The sequence below is a fragment of the Kryptolebias marmoratus genome, linkage group LG15, assembly GCF_001649575.2.
Source record: "Kryptolebias marmoratus isolate JLee-2015 linkage group LG15, ASM164957v2, whole genome shotgun sequence".
NCBI classification, from domain to species: domain Eukaryota; kingdom Metazoa; phylum Chordata; class Actinopteri; order Cyprinodontiformes; family Rivulidae; genus Kryptolebias; species Kryptolebias marmoratus.
In genome coordinates, this window is record NC_051444.1 from 2,616,526 (window position 1) to 2,637,005 (window position 20,480).

The 20,480-nt window shown below is 36.9% G+C and overlaps 1 protein-coding gene across 3 annotated transcripts in view; it reads left to right on the plus strand.

Annotated features, from left to right (window-relative positions):
• LOC108251454 (protocadherin-9) overlaps nucleotides 1–19,050 on the plus strand; it is a 234,960-nt gene extending 215,910 nt beyond the window's left edge. For all 3 annotated transcript variants that reach the window (XM_017441775.2, XM_017441790.2, XM_017441783.2), the window contains one exon: nucleotides 16,959–19,050. In XM_017441775.2, coding sequence (XP_017297264.1) covers nucleotides 16,959–17,329 — 371 coding nt within the window. In that variant the 3' untranslated portion in view covers nucleotides 17,330–19,050. The remainder of the gene's footprint in view (nucleotides 1–16,958) is intronic.
• Nucleotides 19,051–20,480: the final 1,430 nt, after the last annotated feature.

Below are 20,480 nucleotides of genomic sequence, written 5' to 3' on the forward strand. Positions count from 1 at the left end.
TTCCAGCTGTTTCTTATTTTGTACCACTTGCTTTATAACCTTTTGTTGCCTCTGTCCCAACCTTTTTGAGATGTGTTGCTGCCATAAATTCAAATTTATTATTACAATTTCTAAGTGTCAGCTGTTAGGATTGTTGTTTTTGAGTTTATTTCTTATGGTATTGTGTTTCTTGTTTCATTTACCATCGGTACTTTTGCTCGGTCCGTTTTCTACTCCTCAGTCCTGCCCCTCCCACTTGGACCTGTTCTTTGTATTCATTAAGCTCATCTTTCACCACCTTGCCTATTTATTTCTCTCAGTCATTACTGCTCATCAGTCAGTCATTCTGGTGTTATGCCCTGTCTGGTTCTCCTCCATGTTCCTTATGGTCTTTTTGTTTGTTTGTTCCATTTTGTTGCCACACCAGCCTTTTGTTTTTATTATTTTCATTGAGCCCTTGTGCCAGTCTACATGCTTGGATCCAACTACAACTAAACTATGACAACATATGATATGTTTAATATGCTCCATTGGTAATAAAATGTGTTTATAGATTTTGTGAATCATTGCAAACAGTTTTAATTTGCATTTTCATAAAACCAGGCAATGGATCACCCAGATAAATTTGGAGCACTAACTATAAAAAAAAGTTCAACTTTTTGCAGGAATAATTTAACCTAACACAACCTAAAATTAGGGTTCATTATGTTAGCTCATTGTCTGTCTCCCCTGTCATTTTATCTGACTGTGGCATATGGCAGGGCTGACACATGTCCTCCAAAAAGGCACCTGAGTGTTTTGCAACCTTGCTTTCATCCTCGTGCATCATGTTGTGCAGTTATATGCTGGAAAGAGCTTTTGAAACAGAGGTGGTTGGGGAGAGTCATGGTGGCAGCCAAACATATGCAGCTTTACGAGCACCTTGATCTTTAGCTTTTTTACAGCAGACAGCATATTAAAAGTATTCTCTTATCGCATCCTCGGAGAGCCAATGAAGGAACATAATCCCTAAGATTAGTGTGATTGATTTGTTTCTTTCAGACGTGATTCTAAAAGAGAGGTTGTTATGATCTTTCTTTTTTACCACAAGTGAAATGGAAAAGGGAGCACGCTGAAAGCATAATGACACTCTATTCTACTTGTAAAATGTGAGAGCTTCTGTAACAGGAATGGTAGCATTGACAAAAAAGAGGCTTACACTTTCCAGTGGGGTCTAATTTTCACATTCACAACTACAGACAAATTTGTCAATGATAAAATAAGTCTGGAGAAAGAGCTGTACAATTAAATGTCAAACTTGAACTGAAAAAGACAAATTTACACTTAGAAACCCCAGTGCACATTGCTATAAAAAGAAGCTTAAAATGAAAGGATTTTCATTGGTTGGTAAAGATGTGAAAGCTGATGAAAGCTGCTTGAAATTACAAAGAAACTGAGTAGGATTTCTGACATTTAAGTTATTCTAAATAGAAACCTCTTACATATTTATTTCTAGCTAGTATGTGGATTTCTAAAGCTTATTAATGAAAACGCTGCAGATCTGCTTGAATTTGTTCAAGTCAATGTTATTTTTTGTTTTGACCAAACAATATTAAAACACTTGAATTTGTACTTTTCCAGCCAAAAACTTTCCAGCAGTTTGAAATCTGCATTTTCAAACTCTTCTGATTTGTTTTTAGACATTTTTGCTTTATTTTATTTTGTCCATTTCGGTGCACTGTTGTTCTCAATAATTCATAATTTGTTTAGAGAAATTTGTCTGCAGAGACTCAGCGCAGGCAACAGTTTAAATGTCCTTGACAAGTGTACAGTTTGCAAAGGAGCAAATTTAATTTCCACGGTTTGAAATTTCAAAAGGTATCACCTGCTGTAATTGCTTGACTGGGGAATCCATAAATCATTGTTCAGTAAGGTCATCTTGTAATTTCTTCCCTAATGCTGGCATTTATTTCCCTAGCATCATCTCTTTCTTCTGATTTAATCTAGCCAGGTCATTTGAGAGATTAATTGCCGCCATCTTCAAAAACAACAAATTACTTTCACACATGTTGCAAAATTAATATGCCATAACCACATGTGAAAACATCTGACCTGCCAGAAGAATGTTTTAGCACTCTGCAAATGGATGTGAAATGAATTTGTCTGGTCAAATTTGCTTAAAAAAAAGGAAAAGAAATAAAACAATTAAAGGCCTGGCATTCACCTGCTGCCTTTCAGATTTTAAACTGAGATCATCTTATGCTGAGAAGGGATGAACCGTTTGTAAATGAAATCTCATTCAGTATTGTGATATCTTTTTATATGACTCTCAGCTACTACATCAAATTAGATCAATATCTGTAAATTTAACTGACCATTTTGTGTTGGCTAATGTTGAATAGCTGTAGCAGCCATCTTGAATTGGGTTGGCTCCAAAAGGTAAACAGTTGCAGATGTACAACAAATACGTAGATTCATTGAAATCCATCTGGTGATTCATGAGATATTGGTTTTAGCAAAACCAAATTCCTAAAATGATTCTAAAACAAGATTAGTGAACATCTTCTAAAACAGATTACATTATTTGTAAACCCCTAATTTTGTCGGCAACACTTTCTTCTCTTGAGGTATAGATTTCCTGGTCGTATGTAGGGACATATTGTAGCTCCATTCCGTCTCACAGATGGAAACTGGAAGAAGCTTCTGGGTTGCACAGCCCTCCTGCAAAGATGTGATGGACACTTAATTACTTGGCTGACAGAAGTTATTTGCCACCTGCACCCAACAGGGGTCTCTGCCAGACCCTGACCTCCACTTCCTCCCGGTGTACCCACCAGCTCACAAAGCAGAATTATGCATATGGCTCTTACTCACATTCCATGTTATCATCACCAGATTTTTTTTATATTCATTCTGTCTGTTATTTTTTTTTAAAGCATACACATGAGATGAATGCTCAGTATATAAACGGCAGATTTCCATTTGTGTGATGAATCTGTAGAAGTTATTACCTCACATTAAATCTGAGTCAGTGGAGATATTCTCTCCAAATGTGCATTGTGTACGCGACTCATTGGACGAAGATTTGTAAGTTTTAAAACCATTCAAATGTTGACCTTGCTTGAAAAAAATGGTTTTAAATCCAGATTTAAATATTAATCCCTCAAATGATTGAAGTGTTTGTCATAAATGCATGCACATTTAAATGTAAAACTGCCAATTTCCGGTAACACCTCGGCACCACTGTCGTCAAAGCAAACGTTTTCGTGGATGGAGAAAAGGCGCTAACTTTTCCATCATTGCCAATTTAAATCTTGACGAACTTGCAAATTTTTACACATTGACATATTTAACAGGAAAGATCACTCCAGTACTACGTGACACGTGTTAATCCGCGAAAACACCAAAAACAAGAACCAGTAAACTGTTGATTCCTGCAGTCTATCAGTTCAGATATAACTGTTTAATGCCAGTGCTGTATGAAGAATTTAGACAATAAGGACTTAAAACGTAAATCTTATTGAAGTTTTGTATCAAATCAAAAGATTACTGGCCTTAAAAGTAATTTCCTTTCATCAATTTAATCCAGTGCACAATTAATAGACAGTGCAGTACCGTCCCTTCCCTAAGGTAATTATGAATAAATGTATATTTAGGCAGGCATGGACTGAAATTACAATTATTAACAGAGAGGAGATCTACTTCAGTATTGCAATTACAGAGCTCTCAGGGGATTAAGGCGGGTCTGTTTTATTATCTGATTCCTTCAGGCTGGAGGTAATGATCCACTCAGAAAGTTTTGTCTTTTCTGTCACCACCTCACTGTAGACCATTTCAATGCCTCAGTTTTTTCCACTCTGTTACTCTTCAGTCTCTCATTCTTTCATTTCTTTTCTATTACCCTTTTGTTATTCCTCTGCCAACAAGCAGTTACTGTACCTGCCGTGTTTCCTTCAAATTTATGTATTATGTCTCTGACTGCCTGTGTGGGCTTTACCACAGGAGTACATGCTTAGAATATACTCCAAAATATTACCTAGAAGACATTGCGACATATCTCTATACTGCTGTGGCCTTTTTTTTGTTATCTTCCATGATTGTCTTTTGTTGAATTTATGATGAAAAGATTTAAGTTTGACACCGAAAATAATTCTGGCTCAGACTAATTTTCTGTAGGGACAGACAAAAATCACAGTAAAAGTCTTGCTGCTGTTTGTCTCAGTAGTACACTTTTCAAAGCTGCATATAAACTGCTCCCAACTAGATGTGTATTATGCAGGTTTGTCCAGAATTGGCCCATATAGGCCTAATTAGATTTCCTAAGCCATAAATCTTGCATAGATTGTGGTAAACAAGGTCATTTCCAAATAGATTTTTTGCAGCCTATTTAAACATTTCTTTGTTGTTGTTGTTGTAGTTTGTTATATATGAAATATTTTAAGTTCAAATCTTTGGTAATGACAGAGATCCTGTTATGATTGCAGATCTGAGGAGGAATATTTAGGATTGCAGAGATGAATGGACTCATAAAACACTAAGAGACAGATTTCTGTCTGACATTATCCTGTGGAATCACAATTATCACTAACAGCTACTGCCATATCATAGTTTCCCTCACTATCTCTAAAACTGACTCAGTTATAGCCAATAGCTTTGGTGGCCATTTTGAATTTTGAACAAGCTTAGGAGCTTGTTAGCATTAGGAGACTAGTTGGAGGTTAAACTCAGCTACTACCAAACCAAATTTAAGCTCACTACGTCTAAAAATGACTCAATTGTAGCCATTTTTGTGTAAGCCTTTGTATTTGAATCAGCATCCACTGATTATTTTCTCAGAGTATCAATGATTTCTGTCCTGTGGTGAAGATATTTCAAAAAGTGTTCAGTTTCAGAAGGATTTGAAGGATTTGTATTCTCCATGCAATGGTTCTGGGTGGTGTTTGACAACAAATTTTGTTGCCACGGTAACTTGAAATGCCATTAAAAATAATCAAAGACATCTCGTGCCCGAGCCACTCATTACCTTCTTCAAGGAGGGTTATGTTTTCATGAATGTCCATCCGTCTGTCTGTTAGCGAGATTACTTGATGAAATGTTGGGGTTGTCACAAAAACAAGTGATTAAATGTTGGTGATGATCCGGGTCCTACGGTTTATTTAATGACTCTGTGGCGTTGGTGGAGGTTTGTGCTCTCAGTGGGTGCACTCTTACGTTTAGACCTTCTCCATCCTCTGAATTCATCCCGATGCTTTTCTGATGGGAGGCCTCTAATTATCATTTAGAGAAATCCGTTTTTCTGCAAAGATCTAAATGTTTTTTTTTTTATGAATTTGCAATACTTTTGCATTATGATACTAACACTGAAAATCCGTTGGTTAAAAAAGTTTATGTAAATGTAGTGAAATCTCTAAAATCTACAATCTAGCAGTATTGTATTGTGTGAAACTTTACCAGGCAACATTTTCCTAACATTCTATGTTTCCTAGAGGAAAAAAAACACAACATTTGTTTATTAATAGCAGTCACGTCACCAAAACCTGCATCAGATTTTGGTAAATTATGGTGCTTTATGAAGCAATCGAGCTACAATGCTAAAGTTTTATTCTTTTCTTTTTCTCCGTTCCACTCACACAGTTAGATTTCTCGTTGTAAGGGAATAAATAAAAGTTGTGCTGCAGCACTGCTCTCCTGAAGTCAACAATAATTTCCTTGTTTGTAGCATTAGTTACACTGTTATGCCACAAAGTTCATGCTAATGAACAGATAATGTATTGCGTTAAATATGAAATCTATTTGTCATTTTTAAAATGTCAGCCTGACTGACACAGGAGTCCTGTTAGAAATGCTGGTTGATATGGTTTTATGTATTTATTTTACCCTGCATCATCAGCAGGCTCGTATTCCAACTGCTGGGTAAAACAGAAGTTTTCTGCAGAAACAGAATCTGTGATCACTTGTTTGCTTTATTATTATCATCAGTTGTAATGACTCACCACTGAAAAGAACAGACAGACACTGACTTACATTAGAAATGAAATTATAAGGTCAGTGGTTGGGTCGTATGTGGAGAAATCATTCTCCTTGCCTTTTGTTGTCATGGGGACGAAACACTTCCACAAAGCCGTGTCAACATACATCTTAAAATGTCTTTGAAAGTTTGTCCTGCTAATTTTACTTTGCCATTTAGACAAAAAACAGTTAATTAAAAAAATGAATGTGAATTACAGAAATACAAGAGATGACTTTCTGTCCAGAACAGCAGCTCATCTTCTGACTGGTCCAAAGACCTCTGTCCTTGTGTTTGCTCCCAGATTCATTTAAAAAATGTTCTTTTAATTTTTAATGCTTTAAATGATCTTTATCCATCATATTTAACTGATCTTTTTAACATCTACACACCAGGAATATCACTACAGTCTACCTACCAGTTAAAATCTGAAGCTGATCAGGGTTTGGCAGTGGAGCAATTTACCTTCAGCTCAGATTATAGAGACTTTTAAAACCCTGCTTAAGACTTCTCTTTTTAATTTAGCTTTTGATTTAAACAGAGCATAACGTTTAATACATTTTATCTACTTTGCCCATACATTTTACGTATATTTTATTGTCGTTTTATTGTTGGTTTTATTTGATTTTACATTTTAGTTTGTTGTGTTGTCTGGTTTTACTATAAAAAGCACTTTGTTCAGCCTCAGTTGTTTTAAAAGTACTAAATAAATAAAATGGGCATGCATTTAATAAAAAAAAGATAATTGTATATATATTGATACAATGTTTACATCATACTGTCTTTAATAGGTAATGATTGGTGTTAAAGATTTTGATCAAATCGAGGAATCTTGGGATAAAATAGCTTCTGATATGTTTCCAGCGTAAAAGAAAATATTTCCAACGTCATTTTTTTAAATAATCTGCACAAACTGCTGTCTACATTTGTGTAGTAACACAGACTTTGTTCAGTTGAGAAAACAGTGACAAACTAAACAAATGGTGTTTTGAAAGAATGTAGAGGTTTAATATCAGCTAATGTAGCGTTCTTTCACACCAGTTTGTCGTTTTTGACAAAGATTTGTTTTATAAACCTGAAAATGCAAGAAATCTGGCTCTCATTTGGCTACCCATTAGCTTAGCATGGACAAAGACTTACCTTTTTTTTCCATACTCCGTGCTCCACGACTGTCACAGCTGATCAGGTTTAAATTTGACCGGATTGTCCCTTTAATTGTCCAACTCAAGGAAAATATTAAATATACAAGTTTATTACTATTCTACACTTGAACTTTCTGAACTACCACAGTCAGTCCCACAGAGGGAGTCATTTTTGTCATGTTTGAATGGATCAAAGGATAAACATGGAAGGACAGATGGATGATGACAACATGATGATGAGGAACTTATTAAACTGATAAAATAAATGTCACAGACTTACCATAGAGTCAGTGGTTCTGTCAAATCTGTAAAAAAACAAGCCTGCTTAGAAAGTGTTTTTGATGTTTATGTTTAAAAAGATAAGTTTGTATTCTAAGCTTAAATAACAACAAAAAAAATGAATTTATGTTTGTGAAGATGCATCCAGTTTATTCACAGAATGTATAATAATTATCTTAAAAAACATTGTAGCTGTCAACACGGTCTTTTAAAAAGACATACATCTACAGCAGACCTTGGTAATTTGCATTCCAGAAATCCTCTCCTCAAGCGCGCCACAAAAGAGCTTTCAGCTGCAGGAAAGTAGCAGGAAAAAACAAAAAAACAAAAAGTTTGTGCATTATTTACTGTTCACAGTTCGACTGTTACATCCAAAAGTGTACAAAGTAACACAGCTACAGAAGAAATTGTGATTTTTGCCAGCTCATGTCATGCGGAGACATGTCTGCAGGAAAATAATACAGAGAAGGACTAAAAATGTGTTGGAGTGTAGCGAGTAGTCCACGGTGGCTTGTTTAGCTTCTGCAGTGTGGTGCACACTTTCTCCCTACCCTCCATCGTAGTCGGTGCAGGCTGTCAGAAAAAATTGCTCAGATAATGGCTATTGGCAAAAGTATCAATGTAGAGCCAAAAAAGCACAAATGTTTTATGTTACGATAAAGACGATGGAGCATGTTTTTCACATTGCAGTTTGGTTTAGTCCTCCTAAAACCCCTTTTACCAAAACCTAATCACAAAGTGGGACCTTGTTTAAAATTCATGCCCACTTTTTTACCCTCTAACATATAAAACAACATTCTAACATCCCATAACTGATAAGTGGTGTTTTACATGCAGCGAAGGGCTTAATCTGGTAAAAATGGCAGCCTAATCTGCCATTTCTTTGTTCTTATCCTCCACATTGTCAGTCAAGTACAGTTTGTTTGTAATTTTGAAATTTCCAACACGTTTACAGCTGCAGCTTTGCCACATTTCCATCTCGCTCACTGACGCCGTGAATGGAGCTGTGAATTCACCCAGGTGTGTCAGCTGCCGGTACCTGGGACTGGGATTTGGGGTTTACTCAAACCGAGTTCCACCTCATTTGTTTTGGATCTTATATTTGTTTGCTCTTTGTTCTCCAGCTGTCAGAATGTACCAGCTGAGCCCAGATGAACCACCTAATCATTTCTTAATGCACTCTGTTTGAACAAGTGTAATTTGTCATTGTGCACTGGTGCATTTCAATGACCCTTGTTAGGAGCACCACCACACTCCAACAGTGCTGCTCTTCAAGTTAATTTGGAAGAGAAAGTTTACTTTGTCCCTTCAGCAGCCCAGAAAGAGACTACCTTTACAGATCAAGCAGCGATTCAATCCTTATGTCCTTTGTTTTGTTTTTTCTGAGGTTTCTTTTAAATTTAGGGTTATTGTTTTCATGTTCTGTCTTTGTATTGTTTCTGTCATCATTCACTTCTCCTCTGGTTATCTCTTGTCTTCCTGCCACGCCCATCTTCACCTGTTGCTGGTTGTAATCACTCACCTGTGCCCACTTCCCCTAATTACCCTCAGCTTTAAAACCTGCTCACTTTCTGCACTTCCTCGCTGCTTCATGTCCCTCAGCTCTTGTTCCTTGCCTTACCTCGTCTCGCCTCGTTTGGATTTTATTTTATTCCTTAGTTTAATAAATTAGGTTTTTTACGACGGGTCTGGGTTCTGGGTTCGCCTCCTTCTCCACCCCTCTTGACACCCTAAAGAAATTCTTCTTTAAAAATGTTATTTTTTTTAAAGACAAGAAATATTTCAACTGTAAATGAAATTTGTCAGAAATGTCGACTGTTTGTGCTAATCTTCTGATGTTCCCCTAGATGCAAAAATGATTTCATCACAAACAAAAAGAATGCACTTAAGTTTTCATAATCATCAAATGATTTGCTTATGAAACACCTGTTCATCAGCACCTTTAACGATGCTTGACATAATTAGGAAGTTATTAGTATGCTAATAATTGAATAAGAAAAAAGAATAAATAAAACAGCCTCACAATCATTTATGTATACAACAGAAATATGTCTACACAGAAATATCATGGTTTAAATGTTAAAATGATGTCTATTGACTCCTACAACATCTGATCAATTTTTAATGCTACTTTACTAAAATATCAACTTTGATAAAATATTCTATTTATAGTTGATGAGTAGTGAAACCCCTGAGTGCTGCTGTGAAGTTTTGAGAAAAACTATGATTTTAAACTGGATGATTTTATTTTGGATGGTCATTTTTTTTCACTGAACAATCATCAGTCTGAGTGTATTTAAGACTTTGTCACTTTGTAAATTAGAACATCAAAAGAATGAATGAAGTCATGTGAATTTTTTTTTTCTAAATTATGTAATATTTTTTTAAACAAAAGCCTGAATAATTCTGATTACTAGTTATGAGTTTTCAGATCACACGCAGCTTTAAACTGCTGTCGGCGATTCTGGCAAAGGGACATTTATCTGCACAGTTATTACCCTGGAATACTTCTTATATCACAGATAATCATGGCATCCCTGCAGCACGTTAGAATACAGTCGGAAAATACACTATAGCATGCAAAATTCCCTTAGCATTAAAAAACTGTTTTTTAATTATCACTTTCATCTGTGGCTTTTTGATGAACAAAAAGGTTGCATCGTGTAAATCATATTTTTAACCCTGTCATGATTGGAGGATCTAAGACACCTATTTTTTTTTATACATATTTTGTATTTAATGTAGAAAAAATGATGGTTCATTGTAGGGGTGGGAATCTTCAAGCACCTTACAATTCCAATTCAGAGGGTTGCCATCGGATTGTAAAACAAATATCGATGCATCTTGATGCGTCCAGAGTCACACTTCAAGCTAGAATTTCTCAGACCTAAAAGAAACAGAATATTTTGCATCACATCACAGTCTAAAATTCTGGAGGCCCTACAGGGACGTAAATTTCTTGTGCGCGTGACAAAACAATCGTTGTGCCGCTTTAATATCTCGCGTAGCAGAAAAGTGTTTGATATACACCAACTGTTACGCACAAGAGAATATCCAGTTTATTTCAGCATCTGTGTTTTCAGTTTGGAAAAACAAACTGATGCTCCATTAGGCCTGATACCCAGATTCAGAAAGCTGAAACCTGAGACCTCCTCTGTTTAAAGCTGGTTTCTCTCATTTGACAGAGATGGCTTCTTTCACCCCCCCTCTCAAACCATCTGTCGGAAATATAAACATTTTGGTCCTCGAAAGAGTGTCCCTTATCCCCGAGGTGTAGGTGCACAGACTCAGCTGTTAACATCTCAGTTTAAAAGCTTAGAACTCTGCACTCAGTTTTTTTTTTTTTTTTAAGTGAAAAAGCTCCTCAGCTGCGAGGCGCAACGTCTTGAACTACAGAGTAGAAGTCCAGTTGTTTTGGTTTTTTTAGATTTGTGCAACAAATAGTTACTTGGGTGCATGAGAGAAACAATTTTAAATATATTTTTCGCCAACGGCACCTAAGGGTGTCAATAAAAAAGCAGGTTTCATTCAAACAAGATTTGGAGAGTTAAATTACCGAAAGAGTAAAGTGATGGCACTGGACATCCATCCATCGCGTTAGAGCCGTCTTACCTGCTTCATTCAACGTTTCCATAACTTTGTTTTTTGTCTTTTTTGAGAACGTTGCTGCAAACATTTTGAGACATTCTGAAGACTTCTTTGGAAACGCCGTTCGCTAACGAGACACCTACAGTTGCAGCACAGATACTACCTTTAGCAGAAGCAGCGCTGAGTGGCAGTTTTTTCTCCGCCGAAACACGAACACAGCTTGCATATAACGTGGCTCTTGTAAACATCATTTTCCCCTTTAACTTCATAGAAGGTGAAATACTTTTAAACGCTGTTCTTTAATGCAGAAGGTGCTGCTTGTATGTCTAGTCTGCTGTCTGCATTTCAAACTCCACCGGCTGCGTTTCTTAACAAGACGGAACTTTATTAACATGAAAAAATAATAGATTTTTTACTTTTTATAAATCGATTCATGTTTGCATTGCGATGCATTTAAAAACTGATAATTACCCCGACTCCTTGTTTCAAGAGGGTACCTACAGGAAATTAAAGAAATACAAATTGATCTGAGGATAGTACTGATTGAGGTCTAAGCCAATATTATGTATCACTGATCACTGAAATTATCTAAATGTTGGTTCCTGTTTTTCCTAACGCTTTCTCCCCTTTCTTCTCCTCTATCCTTGTTTTTCTTTTTCTCAAACATCTTTCACTCTCAAACTCGAGCTTTGTCTTCATTTTCTATTTTGACTCCCTCCTGCCCTTCATCTCCTCTCATGAGAAGCTGCTGCCTGGCCTCAAAGGGAGCTCTAGAAAGGATCCATCAGCCAGCCTGCTATTCTCAGGAGAATGCATCCAGCGTGTTGCTCTGTTCTGCTCCGCTCACTATTATATCTATCCAACCCCAGATAGCCTTTACTGTATATCACAGGGTCTGTTTGCAGATTTTTTATTTTTTTTTGCAAAGCTGTATAGAGTTGTAATTCTATGCCTTGTTGGACACCAACCACCATAGAGCACTCTCACATTTCCCCAAGCCATTTACAATATATTTGCTGCTGGTATGAGACAGATCTTTATACAAGCTGTGGTTACAATACTGCATATCATTATATGCCACAGTGTACACACAAATGGATTGGTTGTAGATTTCTGTATGTCTTGCTGAGGAGGATCAAAGGGTCACAAGGAATACCTACTGCAGATTTAAGGCTTACCGAAATAATCTGCCAGACGTATCTGGATGGTTTTTGAGCAGCAGCTGGAGACATTGGTATGGAACTTTAAGCCTTCATGCTGGACCAAAACAAAACCTCATTTATCCCCAAATAACAACATCTGGGTATGCTTAACAGCATGGATAAATAAACAAGCCCAACGGACACTAAATCCCCCACATGCAATCACTCTCACACCCCCGTTTACCCATTCCCTCTTGCCATTCTGATGGCTGCTGTTGGTGTGGCACATCAGCACTGATAGTGTGCATCCAATTAATTAGCCCAACGTTATCTCATTAGTAATAGCTGGAAGACTAAAACGAAAATCCTCCCTTATAATTGCAAACAACCTCTGGTCAGCAGCAAGCATGAATCTCTCCTCCTCTGTAACCTCTGTGATCTGTTGATGCTGAGTAGGAGGACAGGGAGAGAGGCTCGTGAATGCTGCTTGGTCAAAGTGTCCATCATTAAACAGCTTTTCCTTGTGGTTCGCATTTTTCCACGGCTTTTGCAGAAAAAAAAAAAGACCAGCCTCTAGCATGTCCTAATAGCACTGCATCAAGAGGGCAATCTGATGCTTTCTTTGTCTTCGAGGTATCAGTCTTTGTGGACATCTGCATTATTTGCTCAGTGCTGCGAGCAAAAGTCAGCACCATCTGACACACTTCTGACTCTCTTGCATTCCTCAACACCTGGGCCTCAATGTTATTTAAAGCACTCATGGGCTCTGCACCCAACACCAGCCACTGACTATTTGCTTGTGTGTGTGTGTTCATGTGTGAAGAACTTCTACAGTAGCTATTAGCAACAAGATATGCACAGGCAAAGACGCAGTAAAGAATTAAGAAATTATTTTGTACAAGTTTTGGGACATAAAGTCTGTTATTATCTGCATGTGTGTGTGTGCTAATGGGTGGCAGGGATACATATATACTTTAAAAGGTAGTCAGCTAGCTGTGTGCATGTGTGTGTGTGTGTGTGTTTGTTTGTCTGTAACATCTAGGAACATTGCAAGAGTTTGCTCATGAAGTTATTTTTAAGGTTTGACCAAAATGTCTCAGTCGTCATCATTTCTCAACATATGACCTTAAACTAAAAATTTAGCTGTTCAACTAAAATTCTAAGCTTTTGTTATCTAAAAATTTAATGTGTATTCATTATCCTAAAGGAAAATGTATGCTTGATTGGTGTGCTAAAGTTTATTAGAAATGTATTTTAAATTTAGAAAAAACTTAAAAATAGGTCAGAGGTATTGGCTTACATTCAGCTCCAGTTTCACGAATACACTTCACAAATCACAAAAAAAACCCAAGAAAATCTATACATTCCTCAGGCCAAACGGGATCCGGTTCAGATTTATGGGTTTGTTTGTTAATCAGGAGTACAATGAAGCTCATGCCCAGCAGCCTCGTATCTACAGCTGTAGTGTCAGGGTGTGTTTGTGCTTATCATCTGTCCTCAGCTCTTCCAAGGAGCAGGATGTCACTCCACTTCCTTGGGCTTTTTTCCAAGATGCACAGGCTTCAGCATTGACTGATTCACACTAAATGAACCTGATTGTGCCGCAACATTACAACTGACAAAACTATGAATTTAAAACTAAAAACAGTAAAAAAATAAAACAAACTTGACATCATGCTCACAAGTCTGCTCATAAAAGAGACACAGAACATGAGTAATATTTATTGCAGAGAAAGTTGTCCCTTAATGAGGCAAACAATCAGAAGGTGTCGATCTTTTTGGTGTTAGTTTTGCTCCGTGAAAAAGCAAGAAAAGCATGAATTGGTACAGAATAAAGGTGGGAAAAATTCAGAGTTGTTATAAAGACCAAACGACAGCAGGCCAAGTCACAGCAGGAACAGCTGATTAATAAAAAGAAAAGGAAATTTGTAAACAGAAGATACACACGTGCACATGTTCATAGTTCAGCTGCACCGTCCACTCAGGGGTCTACAGTTTTCATTACAGCCACAGGTGGTGATGATTTGTTAACTGTGTGAATGAGGAGTTTTCACCAGGAATTTGACACAGTTTCTGTGTCCTTTTGGTTCTTGTCTGAAATCAGCAGCAAGCACTCCTGTTTTTCTTCTGCTCGTAGTTTTACTTGCAATTTTTTTTGACTTTTGTGTTTTTGGCACCAACATTTTAGATGGAAAAAGTATGTACTGCAGCACACATGGTCATAAAAATCTGGGCTGCGTGCACTCGTCCGCTGGGGTGTTGGAGACCTTAGTGGGCAGGTAAAAATGACTACATTTACATCACCGGCAGAGCAGATGCAAAAAGTATGAACAAGCATGTTTCAACCTAATTTTACATTTTGGTTATATTGCAGCCTGTAGTTTTCCCCCAAAGAGATATGGCCTAATTGTATAAGAGTCTGTTTTATATAAAAAGAAAGAGTCCGAAAAGGTGGAGTAAAGTCTGCTTGGTTGATTTTGTTTGGTCTGCTCATGGGAAGCACAGTTCTGTGAAGCTGGACTCATAAACAGGAAAATACTGAATAAATATATTATGAGGGAAACAAAAATCTGTCTTCTGCTTGTATTTTAAAGGAAATGTTGCTTCACTTTAGATTTTTTTATTATAACAGTGTGGTAATGAAAGAAAATAAAAGATAAATATCACCTTTTAATATTTAAATAGTATCTTAATAAACAAGATTTGTTTGAGGTTTTCATTAAAAGCTTCTCATAATACTGATAAGATGTTGGAATTTAAACTAGTTTTCAAACCTCCCCCAATATTTTGTGGGTTTTAAGCAGATTTATTACAATTTTGCACACATATTCAATAAAAGTGTTGATTTATAAAAATCAATATTATCAAAATATTATTGGAATTTAAATATATGCAGGACTAACGAATTGTGTTTTAATTCCTTTTTTTTTCTTAATTAGTTCAACAATGTAGCATTTGGACATGCATGTCCTCTAGTCCATCAGGAAGCTGCAGCACCTTCCGCACCCTTATTTCCCACGGCTTTGTCAAAAACACATTTACCAACCTGCTGTATATAGATTTGTTTTTACTCAGTGGCTGGTTTGTTGGACAGTATGCAAGTTCTGCTGTTCATGTATAGATTTTGTCCCCTTCAGTTCAATACCTGAAGTGGGATTTCAATCAGCTGTTGTCTGTAGATTTTCTCATAGAGATTAATGGGAGAAAATGGCTGATTCAAATTGTCTTCTACTGCCCACAGGGGCCACTGATTATACCAGTCTACATGCAAATGGTCATGTTTATTACACCGGGGAAATAGTGCAGCAGAAGTGTCCTTGATAATCACTGGCTTGCTTTTGTAAGAGCAAAGCATAATACAGACAAAAGTCTTGGTAATTGATAATTAATACACAAACTGCTGCTGCTGCTTGCATGTACACACCAATGTAAAAACCACCTTGTTGTTTTTCAAGTATTTTTAGATTAAAAAGTTTGAAGAAATGCCATCAGTGACATCATGAAAGGCAAGCTTTCAATATAGCCATTTATCTAGCAATACAAAAAGCAAAATGTCACATAAATGGCAGGTCTGTAAGTCGTTCCCGTGCTCTGTACTGCACACGATTGCAGCCTTTCCTTTCTCTATTATCTCTTTTTCTTAACAGCTCCCCCGGTATGTCTGCTCGGTCATCTTCTTCCTCATCTGAGGAGTTTATCTGGCTGTCTCCTGGGTATCGGGCATTATTGCTCTTTGTGGTGCTTCATACAGCTATGATTAGTCTTAGACTCATCGTACCAATTATGAGAGTTCATTACTGTGATTGACTTTACGTTCAAGGAGAAAAATGAGGCCGATGTCCTGTATTCAGTCGAAACATCTCAATGAAAAGTATATATTTTTAACTTTTTATATATATAAATCACTCACACAGATCTTTTTAAAAAGTCAAAGGGATAAAATACCTTGAAGGAATACCTATTGTCTGCTAACTTTCATGCCAAAGTTTTAAACTAGGATCATCTTTTGTTGTAGTCAGCCATTTTGGTGAAATCTTGAAAATAATAGAGATAATTTCTATCAATACTTCAAAATCTCACAGTCTTTTTTGTGTTTGGATTTTTGTTGTGAATAGCTTTGTATTTCTTAATTTGTCTGAGTTGTTGCCATTTTTGTGTCGGCTGGGATCAATTAACTGTGGCGGCCATTTTGAATTAGCTTGCCTCCTTCCTGAGATTTTCAGTAAATCTGTAAAACTGACAAAGTTGTAGCAACTTTAGTGTTTGCCAAGTTCAGTTATCTGTAGCCATCATTGTGGGGTTTTGTGTTTGTGTTGGTTTTTTCTTGTTGTGTAATTAATTTGTAATTTCATTGTTGTTTAAGATATCTCCTTGTGTTCCACTTTACTTAGATTTCCTTGATGTTTCTGTTACTCCTCCCTGTTCCTATCTTTTGTACTGTGGATTTGTTTGTTTTTTGGTATAACTTAGTGTTTTTCTGCCTGTCAGCCTTTTTGTTTTGCAGTTAATAAAGTGAAGTATTTCTCAGTTTGGGTCACACTCACAGGCTTTCCTGATGTAAAAATGGCACACAGAGTTAGATTTTCTTTAACTTTCCTCATAATACTTAATTTTCAAATCCTAAGGAGAAAATTGAAGTACCAAATGTAATAGCATCAGTTTTAATTCTGTGTTGGACTCGTGACCCCTTTATTTGTGGTTATTAACCCCCCTTCTTATTTTCATCCTCTCCATAGTATGACCATTCTGTTTGTAGGGAGTATTACAACAAATCTGTCCAATCGTAAATATTTTTCAATCTCAATCAGTCTCAGTTTTGGTGTTTTTGTTGTTGTGTTTCAGACGGGCCCCTGGGACCTCGTGGCCTGGTGGAAGCTACAGAGATGTGCACGCAGGAGTGCCTCGTCCTGGGACATTCAGACAACTGTTGGATGCCTCCGACGTTAGGAACATACCAGCAGCCCAAGTCGCCCGTGTCCAGCTTTGGGTCTCAGCGGGAGTGGGGTCCAAAGGACAAACTCCTCAACGGACACACTCTGTCTAGAACCTGGAAAAATGAGAGCGGACGTTCGGAGCATTTTGGTGACAGGAAGCAGTTTGGGAGCGGAGAGGGACACTTCAGCAGCAGTGGCATTGCTGATATTCCTTTGGTGAGTCTGAAGTCCTGCCAGTCGGCCTCCTGCCCAGACAACCCTAAGGACCAGCAGCTATAAGATGGACCTCTGTGCCGTTAGGAACCCTTATATCTGGACAAAGTAAACAGGTGGTGCATTTCACCTGAGCTCCTGATTCATTGCTTTATTTCTCATCTCATCTCTTTCCTCTTAATTTGATGCTTCTGCAGCGTAACAGCCACATGTACTGTGTAGGCCAGAAAAAAGTGCTGACGCTTTGTTCTCCACAATGAAATGTTACTATTGCTCTACGGGAAAATCTCTGTATGGTCCTCCATGGATTTTTTTCAATGTTAAATAACATTTCCTGTCCACTTCATGTGGGAATTGGACATGTGGAGGAAGGACTTGCATAAAAATGAAAAAAAGAAAAAAAAAACATACTGACTGACCAATATATTCAAATATATGTGGTGTGATTGTTATTGAGTTGTCCAGGACTATATTAATCAACACAATCAAAAAAAAATTAATTACATTTCAGAAAGTGGTGTTCTGATAACACTGTTTGTAGACACTTGTTTATTCTGTCATTGTCTCTGTGTTTGTAAATAAGACTTATTAACCACAATCATGTATCTGTAATATCCACAGTGAGTAGAACAGTTTGTGGCTGTTGTCATCATGGAGGCTTGTTGCTGGGATTTCACCTGGAAAATGATCTATAATATGGCATATTGTACAACAAGAAAGCATTTACCCAATTATAAAAAAGCTAAGATTAATTTTGAAACCAAACTTCACCCATATTTTACTAATTGTTGCCCTCTTTTCATTATCATTTAAATCAAGTACTTCAAAAATCACAAAAGCAAACATTTCTTTTTGTTAAAAAAACTAAACTTAAAAAAAAATGTATCAAGGATGTCAGTGCTCAAAAGGTGCATTATAAAAATGAAAAGCTCCGAAAGATCTCCTCTATAAACTGATTTTGAAAGTGTTTAGTACAATTAAATAGCAATATATTTGTAAATGGCTAAATGTTTTATCTAAGGTTATTACTGTATAGATTTTATTCAAATTGTGATTTAACTGAGTGCAACTTCTCAGTAGTACTTGCAATTTCTTGGTATATGTATATAAATATACATATATACTGTATATGTAATGTTTCCACAGACTATTATTTTCCATACATAAGAAACCACAAGTTAAGATAACACTTTAATCACTGTGCCTTCATGATCTTTCTTCAAAAACACTGAATTGTGCTTATTTCAATGAAAAGAACATGTTGGTTACAAATAATATCCTGTCTAATAATCAAATGCCTTATGCATTGAATGTCTGCCAGGGTTTGAGACGTATTTGTGGCAGAGGCAAAATCAAGTTGTCGATTCTGAGGAGAAAACACAGAAGGCATGTACAGACTGCCGGTCGGCCATGAAAGATCATCTGTCTTTACACTGTCCAAATAGATTGGTTTTAAAGCATGGAAGGCGAACACTCAATGGAATAGCATGCTAAAAGTTCTAGCTTATACAATGAACTTTATCATTTCTGTCTTTTTTTTTTCTTCTTCTTTTCGAGGTGAGATGGTGGAGGAATTAGTAGAGTTAAGTTGTTTATAAGGAGTTAATTGGGTTTGTAAAGCACTTTCATATTTATGTCACAATATAAAATGTTTAGTGGGATGGAGTGAAATGCTTATCGCAGTATGTTTGTTAGTTGTGAGGGTGTTTGACATCACATACTGAAACAGTTAATCCTTGTTACTACTCTACAGGTATAAAGCTACTGCAATAAATGTTTTAAATATGTGTATGTCTAAGTTGCATACAAGATGGTTACACCAAGAGATCTGTGTCTTTCATTTGTGCAAATATATGCCTACACCTTAGAAAGTCTTGTGCGGAATTCGAAAATAGGCTCGCAATTTATTTTGAAAGCATTGCTTTCATGAAGTACGGGTTTTAGTCTAATTAGAGTAAATTTCCCTCTCGTAAACCAGACGGAGCAATCATATCATCTCTTTTTACTCTGTGTAACACACGCTTAAAAAAACATAAATAAATAAAAAAAGGCGGCACAGTTAGGTGAACTAAATGCAAACAGATGTGTCAAAACATCCTCCGTGGGAGTGTGTCCCCATGATGAATCGTTCTTCTGGCCTATTTAGCATCTTGTGTCCTTCCAGAAAACAATGCTTCTTAAAAACATTACTTTCAGGGTCACTGTGGCATATCCAAACCTTTCACTGCAATAACAAATCCTGAGGGAGACAATTCCAGGAAGGTGAAATTTCTGAAAGAAGGTTGCCATGGAAACCTAAAGCGTTTAACCATTCAAAGCAAATGCACTGTATATTGTTGAGTTTTATTCAAATTATATTTTGTGTGGCTAAAATCTGTTTTGCATTGACACTTTCAGCTGTGCGCTCGTCTGTCACTTTATGAGGTCCAACTGTTTAACACAAATGACTAATCAGCCAATCACATGACAGCAACTCCATGCATTTAGTCATACAGACATGCTGAAGTTTAAACCAAACATCCGATTGGGGAGGAAATGGAATTTATGTGACTTTAAACATGGCATGCTAGAAACTGATGATCCATTGGGCTTTTCACGCTCAATCATCCCTGGAGTTTTATCAAGAGTAGTCCAAAAAGGAGAAAATATCCAGTAAGCAACAGTTGTGTGGACAAAAATGCCTTGTTGATGTCAGAAGTCACAGAAGAATGGTCAGACTGGTTTGAGAAGATAGACAAGCAACAGCAGCTGAAATAACCACCAGTTACAACCAAGGTCTGCAGATCACCGTCTCTGAACACACAACAGGTCCAACCTTGAAGCAGAACACCACACCTGTCAGCTAAGAATGGAATGCTGAGCCTATAATTTACCTAGCCTCATTGAAATTGAGAAATAAGATGAATTTTTGTAAACCCTAGAGATGGCTGAGTGTAAAAAATCCCAATAGTTTGGCAGCTTTTTGAAGTACTCACCAGCCCGTCTGGCTCCAAAGTTACTTAAGTCCAATCTGTTTGGTTTAAACTTCAGCAGGTCATATTCACCACATCTACATGCCTAAATGTTTAGCAGTTAACAAGCAGTTGAACAGGTGGACCTACTAAAGTGGCCGGTGAGTGTTTGTTGGCATTTCAGTGCTGAGACCTCAACCTGATTTTAAAATAAATAATTTTCCCTAAATTCACGAGTAAAGGTAAAAATTGCAGGAATGTTATTC